The sequence below is a fragment of the Castor canadensis genome, chromosome X (genome assembly GCF_047511655.1).
Source record: "Castor canadensis chromosome X, mCasCan1.hap1v2, whole genome shotgun sequence".
NCBI lineage: Eukaryota > Metazoa > Chordata > Mammalia > Rodentia > Castoridae > Castor > Castor canadensis.
The window spans coordinates 15,597,693-15,617,212 of record NC_133405.1 but is presented as its reverse complement, the minus strand read 5'-3'; the positions used below and the strand labels follow the sequence as shown (position 1 = coordinate 15,617,212).

The window sequence follows — 19,520 nt, the reverse complement described above, 5'->3', positions numbered from 1 at the left end:
CTCACGCCTGTAATCCTGGTTACTCAGGAGGCAGAAATGAGGAGGATTGCGGTTTGAAGCCAGCCCAAGCAAATAGTTTGCAAGACGTATCTCAAAAAAATTCATCCCAAAAAAAAAGGGCTGGTGGAGTGGCTTAAGGTGTAAGCCCGAGTTCAAAACCCGGTACCGCAAATATATGTGTTAGTGAGAAAGTAAGTATGAGTGAGCCTACAATCAGGGTGTTAACAAAGAGAAGCTGGAACGTATTGTACAGTTTAAAATACAAATATTCTTGCACATGCCACTGATGGCACTTCATATAATACCCATCATATTAAAAGCTGTGCCCTTCTGTTACATGAAGTAAATGAAAGTAATTGCACAGATTTCAATCAAAGATCTCATGCTATACTTGATAATGCAATGCACAGGCAAGAAGTGTAGTATCTTTGCACATGTCATATTTCTTTCTGGTGATGATTGCTTGCTCATGGTAGGTGCTCTACATATATTTGTGGATTTATAGCAAACTGTATAGTTAAAAAATATATATTTTGGGGAAGTAATAGATTGCATTCCCATTATATAAAGCCCATAGTTTTAAAAAACTTCAGGTCTAAAAAACAAACAAAAACTTTCACATGGATTTGGTTTGAAATGCATTCACTATACATACTATTTGATAACTATAACACCAAAATATGCCTGGAACCTAGTTTGGTCAAAATGATAAATGAAATTCAGAGTTATTTCAGAATCTCATACTTTCAAATAAGATTTTGAACCTCCTTAGTTCTGTGAAGGCAGCTTGTAGCAGCAGAGTTGAGTGGGAGAGACAGGGAGAGAGAGAGAGAGAGAGAGAGAGAGAGAGAGAGAGAGAGATTTGATTTTGGTTTTGTTTTTTAAGCCACTCTCTGATTTGAGCTTTAATGAGCAATAAGATGCCTAAATTTCAAACTGCAGGAGGAGAGGAATCAAAGAACCTCAGTAAACTTCATGTCTGGCATTTTCTATTTCTGAATAATGATATTAACTATATAGTAGAACATGCATTTTCATTAACTATGTACTCTAAATTACTATAAAGATTGATTCACAAACACAAAACAAAAACTGGAAGAAAGCAGCAAATGTGGAATGCTGGTCATATATACTAGTCCAATCTTTTCTTTAGACATTCCCAAGATCATAAACTGAGTTGTCTTCAAATCTGTCCAAAGGGACAGTCTTTTGAGATAAAAATGCAAAAAAATTATGTCAGGACTAAGCTTGAACAGAACCTCTATATTTCTTTATCTCTCTAAATCTGGGGGATACTTCATCATGAACTTGAGATATTATTTTGATGAGGGTTAAAATATTGTCAATAAGAGGAGAAAGTAATTGATTTCATTTGTATATCTAAACACATTCACTAAATACATAAAATCTCTTCTATTTCAGTCAAAGTTTTGAAGAAGTTTTAATGAAGTTTTTAATAGATAAAAGATTCCTTATTTATTATTTGTCTTCTATTGTGTCACATAATAACATATTTTGAAGGGATCATTTTCTTAGTGCTATGTACCTAGTTGGCACTCAATGTTTCTTGGAGAATACACTGAAGCCGTGTTTTTTCATTGCTTGTGCTAAGGTTAAGTTCTTAAAGAAAGTAATTAATAAAAGTGTATTTTAATGTATACTAGAGAGACTTAACATAATGAATAAGTAGTATTATTCTGAAGAGAAAAGGCAAACCATCCTTTTAAAATAGGCTTCACTGCACCCAAGGCAGATAATATAAAACCAGATGATAGAAATGTCTATCATCTTTTCCTTTTCAGGAAAAAAATACCTAATTTCTAATGGCTGATTTGCCCATGATAAAATTTCATTGGGCTGACATTTATATTATAATAAATCTCCATAAGGTAGACTTAAATGAATATCAAATTTGTTTTTAGAAACGGGTATGTTTGGGTAAATGTGAAATGATTTTTATTATGATATTGCTTACCTTATCAGAATTAAAATAACGTAAAATCAATTAAATTGAATGGAATGAAAAAATATGATAAAAAGAAACATTAAGAAAATAAAAATGTAAATCGAATACTAGAAACATATTAATACTATAAAATAATTAATAGCTGAAAAAAACTTGCATTCTTATCTCACACAATTAAATAATTACTTAAAAATTGATGCCGAGAAGATTGCTTAGCTTTAGGGGAAAAAGAGTAAACTTAGATGGCTAGTCTTCCATTTTGACCAATCAGTTTAATAATGAAGTATACTTGTTTCATGAATGGCTTAAGAACCACAATATCCTCAATGGGGAAGTGAAGCTTCTGGTGACCCTTGGCATTAGGATTAGAGACAAGCTCCACGGTCTCTACTTCTTTTAAGATACTTTCCATTTGTGCACATCATGTTACAGTAATACTTACTTTGGTTGACTTACATCTCTTTGTTTTAATCTGCCTAAATGCACATTCTCATTATCAGGTTATGATCTTTAAAGGTCTTCCAATACCTTTAGCATACAGAAATGCCATGCATTTCAGTCAGAGATGTAAAGCAAAGAAACTATGCATATGCAGGAATGGAAGAGTGAAATCTACTACATGATTTAAAGATCCATAGTAACAAAGGCGCAATGCTTTCTCTCTCTCTCTCTCTCTCTCTCTCTCTCTCTCTCTCTCTCTCTCTCTCTTTCTCTGCGTGCGTGTGTGTGTGTGTGTGTGTGATGTATTCGCAGCATGATTACACTCAGTGTGATCCTGATGAGTTTGACATATTACTGTTAGTAAGACACACCACAATGAATCACCTATTTTTAAGTTTTTTCCTTTTCAAGAATCATATGAACACTGAACTCAAATATTTTTCTCCAGTGTAGACCTGAGAAGAGATTAAAAACTGTTGGAGGAAAACTTGACTAGGTAAGGCTCACTGAGAGCTAATCATGAACTTCTCTGTGATAATGACAGGCATCCACTTTCCTGAGGCACTTTGGAAAACCGAGCAGCTTATGTCTCCTTAATTCCTTTCCCAAATACCAATTTGTACATATAAATTTGAGAACTGTTTTCATACTGATCATCAGGCACTGATGTCTGCTATTTGATTATACTAAAGTGCTCTAGTTACACCTGGGTAATAGTTTTAAACAGAAGAGTTTTCATAAAAGAACAACTAGGATTCATTATAAAACTTTAATGTCACAACAGTAACACAACACTTTGAAAAACAGCAAATAACCATTTAATATAGGGATATAGAGGTTCTTTATCCAAGGAACAAAGAGAATCTTCTTCAAGGGTAATTGAAGGTGACTTCCTCTTGAGGTCATATCTTGGCCATCAGCCCAGGAAGAGTTCCTAAAAGGTGTGAAACACTTTAATCTTTAATATTGGGACCCTTCTCTATGGCTTTTCTGTCTTTCGACATTCAGTTCTAAAAAAAGGTTGCAGAGTATTCCTTAGCAATCACACCTATTTTCCTTGACTGATTTCTTGGCCGACAATGGAAATATTTCAGGGAATTATTATAGTCTGAGGAAAATTCAATAAAAATTGAGGAAAACAGAAAATGAACTGTGTTAACCAATAATTTTAGCCTTATGGAACATTTACTAGGTCTGCAGAAATCCGTAAATTGCAAGAAAACACCAATTATTATCATTGAAGAGAAGGATGCATTATTTGTTTTCATTCTTTTATTATTCCAAATAAATGGAACATATATAATCAAAGGCTGTAAAACATCTTAGAATCACCATTCTCTAAAAATGAGAAAAAAACTTTTTTCTCATTTTTGAATGTTTATATGTTCTCAATTTTTAGATGTTTCCTTTTTATGGTCCCCGATTTGATTTTTACTCCTACCATGGTCAAAAATGAAGTACTAAAAGAAATCCCTTTACCCACCTGTAGAAGTATCTCAACATTAAAATTCCAATTAGTCTCAGAGCTATCGGTGTGTATGTGTGTATGGAGGGGGAGTCAGTAGTGAACCTTGTAATGGTGAATTCTCAGGTTGTAAAACCTCTCCTGTCTCTTGGGATGAGACCAGTTCTTAAGAGTAGAGATAACATGCTATTTTAGGATCAGTGTGTGGGTGAGTAAATTTTCTGTGGGGGAAAAGTAATAAAATGCAAAGGACAGCCATAAATCTATCTAGATTACCATGGAGATGACATTTGGCTCATTTTTCAGATGGTGTAAATTTATTTGCTCTAGCTCACTATTTTAGATATTTTCATGTTCAACTTCCTGTAGGTGAACCTTTGTAAACAGGATAAGTGGCATGACCACATTTTGCATTGACCTATAGATTTAGCAAGGGTTATCTGCTTTAAAATAAATAAAATAACACAAAGTCAACAACATGCTGGCATATACTATTTATTTAGCAGTCACTTACTATAAGTGCTGTCCTCGTCTTTGGTGCCATCAATGGTTCCATCTGCCTGCAGCTGCAAGTGGTAGCCTTGTCTGCTGTATAGTTTGGTAACTATACCCTTAAGTTGAGGCTCTGTAAAGAGAACGATAGTATGGACCAATTGATAAATTGTACATATGTAATTGAAAAGACTCAAAATTCAAAACTCAACTTTCAGCTATAAATTTTAATGGAAGAAGTCAAACTACACTTTTAAAGAGTCCTCTGGAAGAAAGAAAACAAACAAACCAATTACAAATCTCAGAATAAATCTCCAAACAAGAGAAGAAACATTTGATTTCTTCTGGCAACACTGGTAAAGCTCAAAGGCTTCTGACAGAATCTACGTTTCTGATAGCTTGTCCTTTGGCTTATAGAGTGGTACTCTACCTTACTGAACATTCTCAAAGGACTGGCAAATGACATATTCTGTCCTTTTTAACAATGTGCCACTTTTCATGTGTAAGGAAAAAGGAAATATGGAGCTGTTTGCCAATCGGGCCAAATATCCACTAGTAAAGATTCCTTTTAGAATTATCATAATTTGAACAAATAATTCCCTTTATGTAAGAAGGTTGAAAATACATAAATAACCTGGAATCCCCCAGTTACTGTACCTAGTAATTGAGACTTCCTACAGAGATGGGAGGGGGCCATTAAAAGTCACGATATCCTATCATATTAATTATTCTTAAGGAAAATGGATGTGAAAAGAGCGAAGTTTTGTTGATAGGCAGGAAAGAAAGTCAGTTCATATAGTTTGATATCATAAATATGATTATCCAAAACATGAGTTCTTAATTGAAATGGCTTTTCAATAATGAATCACCATATTAATCAAGCACGTAATTTACCAATACTAACCATGCTATCCAAAATTTGCTTTTATTTAATACAGACACCTGCGCTGAAACAATATTTATGTGATTATTGGAGCCACATAATCATGCTTTGCAATCACTTAAGTCTTTTTAAAACAAGCCTCATTCACAGCTAATGCATCACAAAGTTTGTGCAAGGAGGAAACGCATGTCTGTATTTCCATTCCAGGATGTGTAGAACACATGAATAGAGAAGTGATAAGTGGATGAGTAAGTCTCATTTGCTGTAATATTTATGTAGCAGAAGGTAAGAAAACAGTGCGAAAGATTCATTTGGTTAAGGATCGCATATAAGGTGCATGTTCCCCTGAAGGTCTACCTTGACGCAACCTGACACCCAGAGCTGTCTGAATTTCTCCTGGCACCAGAATATCGCTCTGCTCTTATCACTGAAATGGTTCAAAGGAACCCACAATCTGGCGATGAGTTTAAGTTCTCTCTTCAATCTTGTATTTTACTACCAAGTAAACGCAGTATCACCAGATAGCTAAGCTCTTTGCCGCAAGGTTCTAGAAGTCCTACCCCCCCACAGAAACACTTCAAAGCTTCACCACAAGTCAAGTCTGTCTCAAAAAGCTTAAAAGTAATCAAAGAAATGGAATGCCTAGACAGAGAAACCACATCCTCGGGCTTGGAAAGCTAGAGGGGAAGGGTCTGACAGGCAGAGATAAAGGCAAGACAGGGATTCCCCGGGTGTTCCTGGGTGGGGGAGGTCTTCCCAGCTCTGCTCCTAAAATTTGCATGCCACACACATGATAGTGTGTCTGGGTCACGCCTTCTCAGAGCTCACCGGACACGCACACACACACATGCGACATGTCTGAAACCTAGGGCGCACCTCCTAGGCACAGTATGCCCCAGGCTCTGCGCCTATCCCAGGGCAGTTGCAATGCAGCAAGCTTGTTACTGTTAACCAAGGAGGCAAGAAAGCAAACGCCTTCCCACGCACGCACACCGGCTAGGTGGCCTCATCCGCACAGGATGGGCTACCAACAAACTCATCTAAGCTTCCATGCCTGCCTAACCCTCCCCACACTCCTAAAGTACGGGGTGGCGGGGGGGGGAGAAGAAAGAAAGAAAAAGGTTAAAAGTCCTTTCCAACCTGGTCTTCTTCTGCGCCTCTTCTTGGAGCCGAAGAGTTTGACCCGGGAAAAGACATTTAACTTGTTTTTGTCGCAGCTGGTCTTGCCTTTGCTGGGGCTGCTGACACACTTGCAGGCATTGGATTTCTCGCGCTCGCGAGCTTGTCTCTTCTGACGGATCAGCGAGCTGGCGATTGCCGCCGCCATGGCCACGACGCCCACCACCACCACTTCTTGTGCTACCCCTGTCTGGGTTCACCTCCTCCTCCTGCTCCTCTGCTGCTCTACCGCTGTCTCGCGCCTTAGCCGCCTTGGTCTCCTTCGTCTGCGCTTGCCCAGGCTTCTTCGCACTCGGGCTTCAGCCGAGAAGGGGGCTCAGCATGCCGTCTGAGCTCCTCTGGCGGTGGTCCGGCTCCCGTGCGGGCTGCTGGCTGCCTGGGTCCTAGCCGACGCCACAGCTCCGGGCCGGGATCGCGGGCGAGACTGGCAGGCAGAGGCAGAGCTGCGCGAGTGCATACGCTCGGCCTCTGAGCCCCGAGGACACTGTGCAAGTCCAAGTGGCTTGGGTCGGAGTTTCAGGCACCCCCCGCCCCGTGCCACTTGGAGGGGGCCAGAGGAGGGAGGCGGGCGGAGGGAGAGAGCGCGGGCGGGCGGGAGAGAGGCCGGGAGCGCGGGCGGCAGGAGGGAAGAGGGAGGAGGCAGCGCGGGGTGAGGGGGGGGGAGCGCGCCCTCACCCTGGCCCCTCCGAGTCTTGCACTAGTCCTTGCAACTTCTTGGCCTGATGATCAGGAAAAGTTGGCCCATGCCAGCTTTCCGCCAGGGATCAAACAGGTAATGGCCTCGCATCCTTGCTGTTGCTGCTCCTCAGGGCGCGGCACAGTCGCAGCACAGGAATTCCGTCGCTGCAGGCACCCTCCCAAAGAGCGCGACGGCCTCCCTGCAGCCCCCTCCTTCGGTGGCCCCTCCCTCTCGGAGCCGAGCTCCTGGCTCCTGGCTGTGGGCCGCCCCCACCCGCCCCACCTCCCCAGTCTCCCACCGGCCGCTCAGGCTAACACCTGTAGGGGCTTAGGCACTGCCCCATCACGCAAAAGCCTTCTCCCCTCCTTTTCCCAAAGGGAGCTTTCGGGAGGAAACGGTGATGGAGGAGGCACCGGGATGAGGTAGTTGGATTGAAGGAGCGGGGAAGGGGGGAGGGGGGTGGGGGGCGGGGGGGGTTGCTAGGCTTTGGGGCTGGGAGGAGCAGGGTGGAGGTGTTCTGTTAGTGTTTGACTCTTAATTAGCCGTGCTGCGCCTCACTGGAGCCCCTGGAAGTTCTCCAGACCCCTTGACCCAGGCTCACAACCCCACCCCCCACCCCCTCCACCCGCTGAGGTATTTTGCATGGCGACACTTGTAGCCATTCAGGAGAGGAGGCCAGGGCTCCCAGACGGGCTCAACCCCCGCGACAGCTGCAGCAGCAGGCACTGCAGAGCTGCGCCCGCACACCACGCTGCCACCCAGTGGTTTTTGCTGACTTTTCATTTCGTGCCAATTTGTGCGGCCCCAACCCCGTTTTTCCCCCGTGTCCCACCATCTGTCCATTTGAGTTTGGGATCCACACAGAGCTTGGATCTTGTAGTACAGGCAGTCTTTGCAAATGCATGGCCTACTCTCTTTATTTTAGGTTGTAGCCCATCTCCAGTCTCCTAATGTTTTCCTTTTAGCTGCTCCTCAAACTCAGGCAGCCTCTATCTCTCTCTCCAATTCAGAAATGGAGTTCAGCTTTTTTCTGGCTTCTCTCTATTCACAAGTTCCTTCTTGTCCCTATCCTAATGCAGTAAAGAGAAGGGTCCACAACAAATCCCTACCTTCAAAAATTGTTTTTCTCTTTTACTTGGATTTCTGAGGCCAAACAAGAAGTCCCAAATAGCAGAGCTGTTCTATATTGGAGCTGCCACCACTTTCTCCTACACTTTCTTTACTGGACTCCTTCCTCCTCCTTTCTAGATCTTCTCAGAACTGATGTAGATGCAAAGCAAAATGTGCAGCTTATCCCTAAGACTCCTGGCCTTTTTACTTGCCTGAACTCCTCAACAAGTTCAGCCTCAGCAACAGGGAAGTTCATTCAGGCTCTTAGCCCACCAGAGGTGAATCACCCAACCCTGTTTGTCATAGATGTCCTTGCTTCACAGAAGATGCAGTTGTTAGCTCTTCTTCTCCTCCCCAGTCTTGAAATGGTTCCTATGCCATCAGAAAAAGCATCCTTGTGTGTGTGCAGGGCTGTGGAAATCTGTAGGGGCTGAGATGGCTAGATCTAGAAGGATGATGCAAAGGGTCTGAAATCCCCTGTCTGCCCCTTAGGGCTTTGGGCCTTCCCAAAAGAAAAGGACACTGCAGACTTTAATCCATGGGGGAGGGGGAGACGCCCTGCTTCCACTGGACCTTGAATGCCTTGACAGTTGGGAATGAGTCTTGTTCACAACTGTTTCCATTTCTAACACAGACTTGTCAAATACTTTATGCTTACTAAAAAGTTCACTGAAAATAATTGATGAAAGACTGATTTCTAGTGATTCTGAAGGGAAGAAGATGTTCCCAGCTCAGAATATGAGCAATTGGTTAAATTCCAGGAACCACAAAAGGAAATAATCTCACCTAAAAAGGGGTCAGAAGCAGCTTTTGTCAAGGTCAGATATCCAAGGTGTGGGATGGCATAAAGCAGTACCCTACCCAAGGACCCCTGTTTTCCTTCCTTTGCTTCTCTGTTGGAGCCATGAACCAGAAAAGGCAGCAAAAAAGCTTAAGAGAGAGAAGGGGGACACAACATTTTGATTTAGGAAAAGGATAGACATTGGAAAGAATGAGGCAATGGGATTGAGGAAATGGGGAGGAGGCATGGCTTTCTCACACTCATCTTTTTTTCCCTTGTCAGAGCTCTGGTCATTTGCTTATTCATATACAGCATCCCTGAGGCATTTTCAGGATGCCTGTAGAATTACAGGTATGGCCACTGTTGGGTGGATATTAGAAGAAAGAAGAACCATGAAGACTTCAGAAATGTATCATCAGGAAGGGGGCACTTACAATTACAAAGTTGCAAACACAAATAAGTAAATACATCATCTCAGTTTCTAATCCTTATCTAACACCCTTAGCTTTTTGCAAATGTTATTATCAGTGTATTTTAGTTATACAGAGGGTTTCATTATGACAATCCACTGCTTTTTTTTTCATAGAGAATTAAACTTTATGCCATAAGCTCAAAGAACTACTAGGACAATGCTGATAGCCTGATGATCCCATGGGTGTTTGCAAATGCTTTACTTGCTCTAATCCCTCATTCCAAGTATTTTTATAAAATATATTTTAGCTGATATGTAAAAACATAAACATTATACATATTAATGGATATTTCAGCACATCTATACATTGTATAATGTTTAAATCAGGTTCAATATTATTTCCTCAAACATTTATTATTTCTTTGCTATGAAAACATTCAAAATCCTTTCTTGTAGTTTTTAATTCTATGGTACATTATTGTTATCTACTGTCACCCTTCTGCGCAATAGCACACCAGAATTTTTTGCTCCCACCTCACTATGGCTTATGGCAGTTGATCAATTTAGCCCCAATTAACTTATATAATCCTAAAAAATGAAGAGAATGAGGGAAGCAGACATGTTTCTTGTCAGGCTCCAAAAGTAATTCTGCCTTCTTATGTTCTTCCCCTTTGTTCTTTCGTCTCCATGGACAGGAAAGTATCTGGCATGTTACTGATGAGCGTGGAGGAGGGGTTTTTCACTTTCTGCGATCTGTGACCATGTGTATCCTCTTTGCTCCTCCACTAACAGAAGTCATAGAAGCCTGTGTCTAGAAGATAAATTCAATCCAGGGTATAAAGTGGAGAAAGACAATTTTGAACTTGGATCCATCCAAATCATATTACCCAATCAGCTTAACCATTAATAAAAAGATAATTTTATGCTTTCCTAACTTTCAATGTCTATTTCCCAGGTGCTTAGCAACTCAGAGAAGAGTGTGAATATCACTTTCAAACCCTCAAATGGGAACTGTGCCAAAGCCCTATCCTTCTCAGAAAGGCATAGTAAGAGATTTGCAGGCCTTCCTAGAGAAATAGATTTTGCCTTTTCTTTCTCCTTGTTGCCATCTAAGACCAATAGAATGGCATTTTAGTGGTAAGAAGAATAAATAACTCCTTTTGATACTTGTTTCCAACTCCCCCTTGCTCCTGTCTTGCTTTATTCTTAGTAATTTTGCTGGGGAATTTTGGGATCACCTTCAGATTCATACATAGTTTTGGTGCTCTCTACTTAAACTCAGTGTTTCCAACTCTCCTAGGCTGGGTGAGTCTACTCTCCTTTGTTCTTCCAAGATCCCTTGTCCCTCATTGCACTGTCCACCAAGCTCTCTCCTTGACCATGTTCAAAAAGAGTGCATCCTTACTCCTTTCTCCACTTGAGGCCTTCTCTAGGAAGGCCTCCTTTCTACTTGAGTTCTAGCCTGGGTGGAAGGAAGCATATGTTTTAATCCTACCTACCTCTGCCACTAACTGACTGTGTGATTTTGGGTATGTCATTCTTCAGGTTGGGGGTTTCAGTTTTCCCCATTTAAAGTAATACTTTGACAAGTATTATTGGTGACTTTCAAATTGTATTCTTCAGCTCAAAGCACATGGACATGATTTAAGTTCCCTCCACATTGTTTTAACCATGGCACTTCTGCTTTCATCTAGTCTATCTACTTTGGCTCATTGTATGATTTCTTATAAAATAAAATTAAAACTTCCACTACTAAAAACAATGTGTTTGAAAGCCTCTAGCTGAAATGTTTGTTAAAGTCCTTTTGGCTCTTGGAGTCTATGATTATTTTGCACACATCCCTGTCCTATTTTTTTATCTTCTCCTTACACTTCCCATCTCTCCATTTCCTTTCCACCCCACCAAAACAAACTTTCACTTGAATTCCAAAAAAACAATACAAAAGTCTCTTTAGCTCCACTCCTCTTGGGTTTACTTGAGGACCAGGTTTTAGCATTTTTTTCAGAGTTATGCGAATTATCAGAGCATAGAATGCTGATCGTTCTCTGCCAATCTCTTTTGGCAGGCCTTAGACGAGCTGTTTGAAACTAAGGGGACCTGCTCTCAAGAGGCATCTCCAGGAGGGAGACAGAACCCAAACAGATGTGACTGTGATGCGTAAAAATGAGAGAATTCAGACAACCTAATCAGCAGCAGTCTCAGTATCTTTTAAGCAGGAAGGAATTGGCTGTCTTTCTGAAACTCTGAAAATGAGAGATTTCAGATACTCTTCCATCATGAAGCCAAACATAATCAGAGCCACTTGCCAGTTTGCTCTCTATTGCCACGGAAAGTTCATCAAGGACTCTGAGTGACCAGCTACCAGGTGGAGGACTTACCATGAGCTCAAAGAGAAGGAGGTGGGGCAGGTTCAAGTGCATCAGGGTCAAGCAACACTGGAACCTCTCCATTCACTAAGTGAGGTAGCAAGGGGTGTATTTAAGAGATAGAACAGCAAGTCACACCTGTTGTGGTCTATCTAATTATGTCCAAATGCCCAGAGAAACAACTGGATAGAAATACAAATGAGGAGATTAAAGGCATTGGAATAGGCTCTTGCCACTTAACTCTAAGCAGGAAGAAAAATGCAATTTAATGAGATCTTATCAATGCCACGCTGGAATTTCAGGGACAGAAAGAGTGACTATTGTACTCTGTAACATAACCTGACACATTTATTAGCTGGCAAAGAGTCTTTCCTAGTCAGATCATTTGGGGGAATTCTACTTCAGAAACAAAGGTCTCCAGAACCAATTTCTTAGAAATTGATTGGCTCTCCTGATCTGTATTCAGAATGAAAAGTTGCAGGACCCTCAGCTTGCACTGCACTAGGATGGTGGCTTGGTCTTCATTTATGTCCTTTCTCTGAAATCATTCTTTAGTGTTTAAGCCTAGAATTTACTTAAGCCACCTCTGATTTATATTTAAAATCAATTGAGAAAACACTGATTAATTCTGATCCTTAAGAAGAAATACCCTGTCATCCACATAAAAATTTCATCGTTCAGTCATAATTTATGAACATTAAAACCATAAAACACCTTGATAGTATTAATTATATCCATGAATTCAGCTCTTCATAATTTAATTAGCCAGGGCAGCTGCAACATTGAGAGCTCAGGGACTTTGATTACCTGCTTGGCCATTTAAATCAAGGAGATCTAAAGAGAAATAGCAGATTTCTATGGCAGAAGAAGAGAACATAAGGAAATGAACTGAAGCTTCAATGTGTGGGGATTTACATTTATAGGAAGAAAACATTCTCTTCAGTAAGAGTTGTTAAATACCATAATTAATTGCTGATCTTTATGAGTAAAATAGAAACTTTATCTATCCAGGCAGGTATCGTGGGGTGATTTTCCTCAAGACTCTAATTGTCATGAAAACTATAGTACTACTTATATACCCCTGGCCTGCAACTGAGAAATGGTCACAAAGAGAGGGGAAAGGGACAGCCATACCACTGCTGAGAAAGCTTAGTAGGACATACATGTAACAAGTGCCTTTGCCCTCGGAGGATCATATTAGACAAGCTTGGGGCATGTAGGTGAAGGCAGTCACATTCACTTCCCCAAATTTATATCCTTCAATTTGTGGAAAACACTTTGTAGATACAATAAATTTATTCCTAACCAAATAGGTTGTTTCAGTGGTGACAGAACATCCAGAACCAACAAAAGCATCGAGTTCTCTACAATGAGTTCCATTCAGTTTTACTCAACAATGTTTGAAAATCTTGAAGGAACAGTTGCTATTTTATAAACTGATTGGCTAACAAACATAAATGAGGCGTTTCTGTGATGAAACATTTATGGCAGACTAAAAATGTGTAAGACTCAGAGGCAAAATACCTGTAACACTGGGTTCATATCTTGCCCAGTGAACTAAGTAATCTAAATGAAAAACCAGGAGAAAATTATGGGAGGATTTGAGGCAAAAGCAGACAATCTAATTCTTCTGGAACTGAGCTGTTTAGGATATAAGGTTTCTGGAAGGAGGTGATCTAAACTCAGTCTTTCAAGAAGAGATGCACTGTTTGTAAATGAGCGGATGTGCATTGTTATTTAACATATGGGGTAGGACTCAAAAGCAGCATAAGGAATACAGGATTGATATCCTATTTGCCAACAACACTGCTACCACTAATTTCCTATCAGGAATTTTCATTTTTTTAAAGGCTCAGAGAGGTAATGGGAAAATACTTTAGTGTTCTCTCAGGATTAAGAGTCTTAATACATCTCTTTTAAGACACCAAACTACGATTAGAGTAGGAAAACTTGCTGAATTCACAGGAAATATTATTGTCCAGAATCTAAGGAGGGGATGAAGGGCAGGTTAAGGCCCACCTGAGAACTGTGCACATGCTCTAGTTGGGTTTTAAACTTTCCACTGTACTTTACTTATTTTTTGCTCAATGTGATTTCAAATCATGCTTACATTCAAGAAATGCTGTCATTATAATTGGGCAAGCAACATGGTATTATAACAGTTTCCCTAAATACAACTTGTAAGGTAGGTATTATCATTATTGTCATTTTAGACATGAGGAAAGTGAGGTCTAGAGAGATGAAGTGACCTATTTGTGGTTCCCTGGCATGTATACAGGTGCCAGTGCCAATATTTAAACTAAGGATCTGTTGCCAATACAAAATATATGTACAAGGCTTTCCTCCTTGGCACTGGGTCTGGAATCTAGGTTGCTGAACAGTGGTGCCTGGATATTGTTATTTCTTGGCTCAGGTAACTGAAAAAGATGGAATATACCATGTTCTCAATTGAATTTTATTTCTTTCTCAACAAAAATAAATTAAGAAATAAACAGAGATAACCTATACATAGTTATGGCATAGTGCATAACGCTTTTCACAATAACTTCTTAGAGTGATATTTAAATAAAACTGCTAACTTTCTCACCAAGTTTCAATTATCACAAATCTGTTGTTCTTGGGTTTCCCAGGCCTGGGAAATAGTTTGACGCTAGGATGTGGTCTTTCTTGGGTAATCTGGAACTCAGGACACTGTACAAGACCCAATGGACATTTCCCAGCCTTAATCTCCATCACTACTTAGCAAAAACAAGAAGTTAAAGTACTCCCAATTCTCTCAGTTCTTTTCACGTAGGGAAAACTGGCTTTCTACTGTGTAAGCTTTTTTTGTGCCATCTGCTTTTAGCTGCAGGAAGCTTGAGTTCAGCCAAAAGAGAGAAAAATATTACACACAGTATATTTACTTCCATGGTTGGAAGCCCATGACTATCCTTTTGCAATCAGGGGTTTCTCCAGTATCCATTCTAATTTGCTCTCACTTTTCTCTTCTGACAAACAACTAAAAGTACAATCAACTGATTGAATTTATGTAGTAACTTCTCTTACAACCATTTAAGGCCTCAAGTGATTTTAGAACTTGATTTCAAAACAGGGGCTTGGGTGCTCACATAAGAATCTCATTTTAGAGAAGGGATCTGAAGCAAGAGAAGTTCAATTATTTGACTTGGGCCATTTGTTCATTCATTCATTTGCTTACTCTTTCAAGATTTACTGAGAACTCTTTGCCAAGTATAGAGCTAATATCTGAAGGATGCCAAAGTACTAATAGCTATGATCTTTTTGAGCATTAACTTTATCTCAGGTACTAGTCTAAGTACTTTGTCTTTGTTTACTCATTTAATACACACAACAACCTTATGAGTTTACCCTCATTTTACAGATGAAGAAGCTGAGACAAAGACTGAGTGGATAATGAGTTTTGTTAGGCAGGAAGTGGTGGAGCCAGGATTCAAACTCATGTATTCTGATTTCAGATCTCATGTTCTTAAGACTATTCTAGTGCCTCTTCAATTATTGTCCTTGACCTCAGGTGGAGGAAAAAAACAGAAGTAAATAATTAAAACACAAATGTGACAAGCACTATAAATATGGTACCAAATGTCCAATGTGTTGGAGGAGCACAAAAGAAGGCACAGCTAACCCTGTAGACAGGAGAGCAGGAATTGTGTCCAGCTTCCGAAAAAAAAAAAATCTCACAAAAGATAACTTTTGGAGGAGGAGAAGGAACTGAGAAGTTACGGAACTTTAAACCTGCATCTGAACCAACTGGATTTTTCTTACCAACCTATATGGTTTCCTCTCAGCTGCAAGAACTTACAAATCTTTGGATTTTTATGTCATTACACTTTGAATCACTTGACATAAATTGGGTAATATTGTAACCCTTTCTATTCGTGTACTTTTCTGTGAAATGTTGATTGCTAGTATGGTCAGGAGGCATTCTGGGGATTGGGAGAAATCAACTGTGCTGTGTGGATATTCTGGTGGACATTTATAAGTTGTTTTTTTCCCCTTACTTATGAAACAATTGAGTTCCCTTTCCCACTGATTGCATTCAGCACATATTGTCAACACTGATGTTCAAGTATACAGTTGCTATCAATTTATGACTGCCATCAGCAGGGACCTTAGTAGAAGTAATCCCTTTAGAAAGATGGCAATCAAAATTAAAGTTACTTTGGCAGGTATGCCACAGTGAGTCAGCCTTTCTTCTCCTAAAATTACTGGGGTGAGCTTGGAGACCAGAGATTTCCACATGGACATCACTAAATAATTGTTATTTTGATGATGATAAAACTTTAAGATAACAAATGAATTAAAGAGTGCAGTGAAATAACTGCCCTAGGCAGTTAATCTCAGCCATCCCTCTATATAGTTTTCAATATTCCTAATGCATAAGGATTTGATTGCTATTTGAGAATCTTGAAACATATTAAAATCTGATTCATTGCCTTCCTTTTCCTGCCCCTAAAATTTTCTTGCCTACTTTCTTTGCCAGAATATTGGTATCATTTGATCTGAAGAAAAAATATTTAGCAGAATTGTTAAGGGAAACAACGATGCCTTATTTTATTGCATGAAGAACAAAGACAACATACCACGTTTCTATGTGTATGTGCATGCATGTGTGTATTTGTGTGTATACTCCAGGCAGGCCTCAGGCAATGCTGCTGAGCCAGAAACTTAGCCCAGATCCCCATTGTCTTTATGAGGCTGTATAGGAACTTGCTCTTCCAGACAAAGCTTTAGGTTCCATGTTTTCCTAGTTCTTCCTCTTCCTTAAAGTGGTCCCTTTCTGTCTCCCATCTCTGGCTCACTGCTTTTAAATATGACAGCTTGCTAATCAGATGCTCAGATTAGTGCCAGGTTAATGGGTATTAATATGTCTTAATCATCCCATCCCACCTTGCCTCAGTCTAATAAGAATTTATAGAGCTAATATTATACTACAAAAGAGTGGCTGTAGTGGTGACATTTGAAATGACAGAATAAACTGCTAGGGTAGATTCAGGGGAAGGAATAGCTTTAAAGAATTCCTCAATTCATACAGTAATTTATTTTTAGTTTCTTGAGGAAACTCCATACTGATTTCATAGTGGTTGCACTAATTTAAATTCCCACAGTGTGTAAAGGTCCCCCTCACCCTCTGCATTCTTGCCAGCATTGTTGTTATTTGTTTTCTTGATGATAGCCAGTCTGACTAGGGTAAGACAGAATCTCAATGTTGTTTTGATTTGCATTTTCTGTAAAGCTAAGGATTTTGAACATTTCTTCATGTAATTACTAGTCATTTGTTCTTCTTCTTTGGAGAACTATCTGTTCAATTCATTTAACCATTTATTAATTGGGTTGTTTGTTCTTCATATTAACCCCTTGTCCAACAAATAGCTGGAAAAGATTTTCTTCCATTATGGGCACTGTTAAGGGGGTAAAGAGGAGGGAGAAGGGCCAAAGGAGGGGGTGATGGTAGGGTGAATATACATGATCAAAGTACTTTATAAGCATGTATGAAAAGAGAATACTGAAACACATTAAAGACTGTAAAACCAGGGAGAATAGGGGATAAGAAAGATTAATTGAGGGGTGAATATCATCAAAGTACATTATATGTATATATGGAAAATCACAATAAACGTCATTGCTCAATTAAAAAATAATTTAAAAAATAAAAAGAATTCCTCAATGCAAAACTCCCCTGTCAGTTCATACTACTGGCTGTATGAATGTGTTCTCATGTGAATAGGCACACAACGTTGCATTGCGATTTTCTACTATTACAGCATAAATTAATGTCAGAAAAGCTCATTTAGCTCTTCTTCAGTCCTCGTCCTTCATAGCTAAGATACTTGAAAAAAAATTGTCTTAACCAGCAACCCCTATGTCCTTATTTTACAGTCACCAACCACTCTGCTTTTATTATATATTCTTAGTGATTCCTCTATATAGATTTCAATATTCTTACTGGCAAGAGATAACCAGCATTTGCTTGACATTTGAATATATTGAAAACATACTTAAAAATCTTCCTACTCATTGCATTTCTCTTTGTGTACCTGTGTACTCAATTGTTTTTCTTCATTTTTGGAAACTTCGACTATTCTTCTTCTGAAACTTCTATTAAGTGTATGTTAAACTTCCTTCTGTCACTGTGATTCCTTACTTCGCTTTCTTAGTTCCATTCTTCATCTTTCTTTGCAGAATCTGTAGGCTTCACTGATTCCCTTGTTTAGGAAAATTTAGTTTATTGTTCCATTTTATTTCATTGACGTACACAATATACTACATCATACATTATACACTAATACTTTATATGTGAAATATTATAAAACCATATATACATGTATATATTTATACAATGTCATATTTATACTTTATAGATTCTAATTCTTTGTTTATCCCATTGAACATTTTTTTGAGACAGAGTTTTACTATGTATCCCAGGCTGGTCTCAAACTTGCAAACTTTCTGCCTCTTCCTCCCAAGGGATGGGATTACAGGCATGCATCACCACAGCCAGGCACATTGAACATTTTGGTAATACTTATGCTACAGTATCCTTCATATTGCCTTATTTCTGGAATACTATTCTGTTTATTATCACTGCCGACTCACCCTGATGTGGTTAGTTCTCTCTTTGCTCTATACACATGACCATGGATGTGCTTTCAGCAAGGGAGTCATTTTCTACTGGATAGTAGTTACTTATCTCTATGGTTTTGTGTCTTCATCTACCAGCACTCTTTGTATTTGACTGGTTCTAGATCAGTTTTTTTTTTAATTTCCCAGCACGTTGTTACAAATTCAGATGTGGGCTCCAATTTCTTATACTCTCGGCTCACTTATATTCTGTGTTCCTGGGCCTTGGGCCCTGATTTACCATTATCTAGATAGGTTTTCTTGGTTTCTGATTTTATGTGGGGAAACTTGGGCTCTAAATCAGGGCCACGGCTCCAATTTAAGCCCCAAGGTATGGATGTGTGTGTATATATGTGTGCTATACATACACACATCCCATTCTGCTACTTTAATGGCTGTTTAGCTTTCAGTACTTTCTTTGTTTCTGTTACCTGGAGCTCTTTCCCTTTTTGCTATTGAATTCCTTGTGTATTGTTAAGATGCAAGGTAATATTTTATCCACTATTTCTGTGATGTTGTGAAAGAACAGGTAAGCAAAAGTTCAACATAGAGCTAGATGTCCCCATTCCCTCTTTACCTCTACCATGGAACCAAATTACTATGATTATCAGCAACATTTTAAAATCCAATACTGGCCCTTTATCATCACATTATACAAACTTTCATCAGCATTTGATGTTATTGACCATTGTTTTCTTTTTAAAATATACATATATATTATTTTTAAGGGACATAATAATTATACATTTTTGATACATAAGTCTTCTATTGGTTTCCCTAAGACCGTTCTCCCTTGGTTTTCCTCATGTCTATATTTGACTATGCATCTACCTGTGTTTCTAGTCACTTTTCCTCTTACTGACCATTTCAATCCTCTAGGATTCTGTACTAGAACCCTTAATTTTCTCCCCCAGGCTTTCTTTCTAGGTATTTGTTCTATTGATTTCATTCATCTATTATATGTTCCTTGAGCATCTACTATGGGCCAGGCAGAGTTGTGGGTATTGAGGTGAAGTAGGGAGATTCATGTGATCCTGCTCACATGGAAATCACAGCCTAATGAAGAGTCAGAAAACATACAAATGTAGTTATAAATTGTGATCACTGTTA

At 39.4% G+C, this 19,520-nt stretch overlaps 1 protein-coding gene across 6 annotated transcripts in view; it reads right to left on the bottom strand.

Moving 5' to 3' along the window:
- Fgf13 (fibroblast growth factor 13) overlaps window positions 1–19,520 on the bottom strand; it is a 539,487-nt gene that overhangs the window by 70,840 nt on the left and 449,127 nt on the right. For 5 of the 6 annotated variants that reach the window (XM_074062388.1, XM_074062386.1, XM_074062390.1 and 2 more), the window contains one exon: window positions 4,387–4,497. In XM_074062388.1, coding sequence (XP_073918489.1) covers window positions 4,387–4,497 — 111 coding nt within the window. Of the gene's footprint in view, window positions 1–4,386; window positions 4,498–6,387; window positions 7,309–19,520 lie in introns of those variants that run through there. The other variant, XM_020162825.2, reaches the window with a different exon arrangement.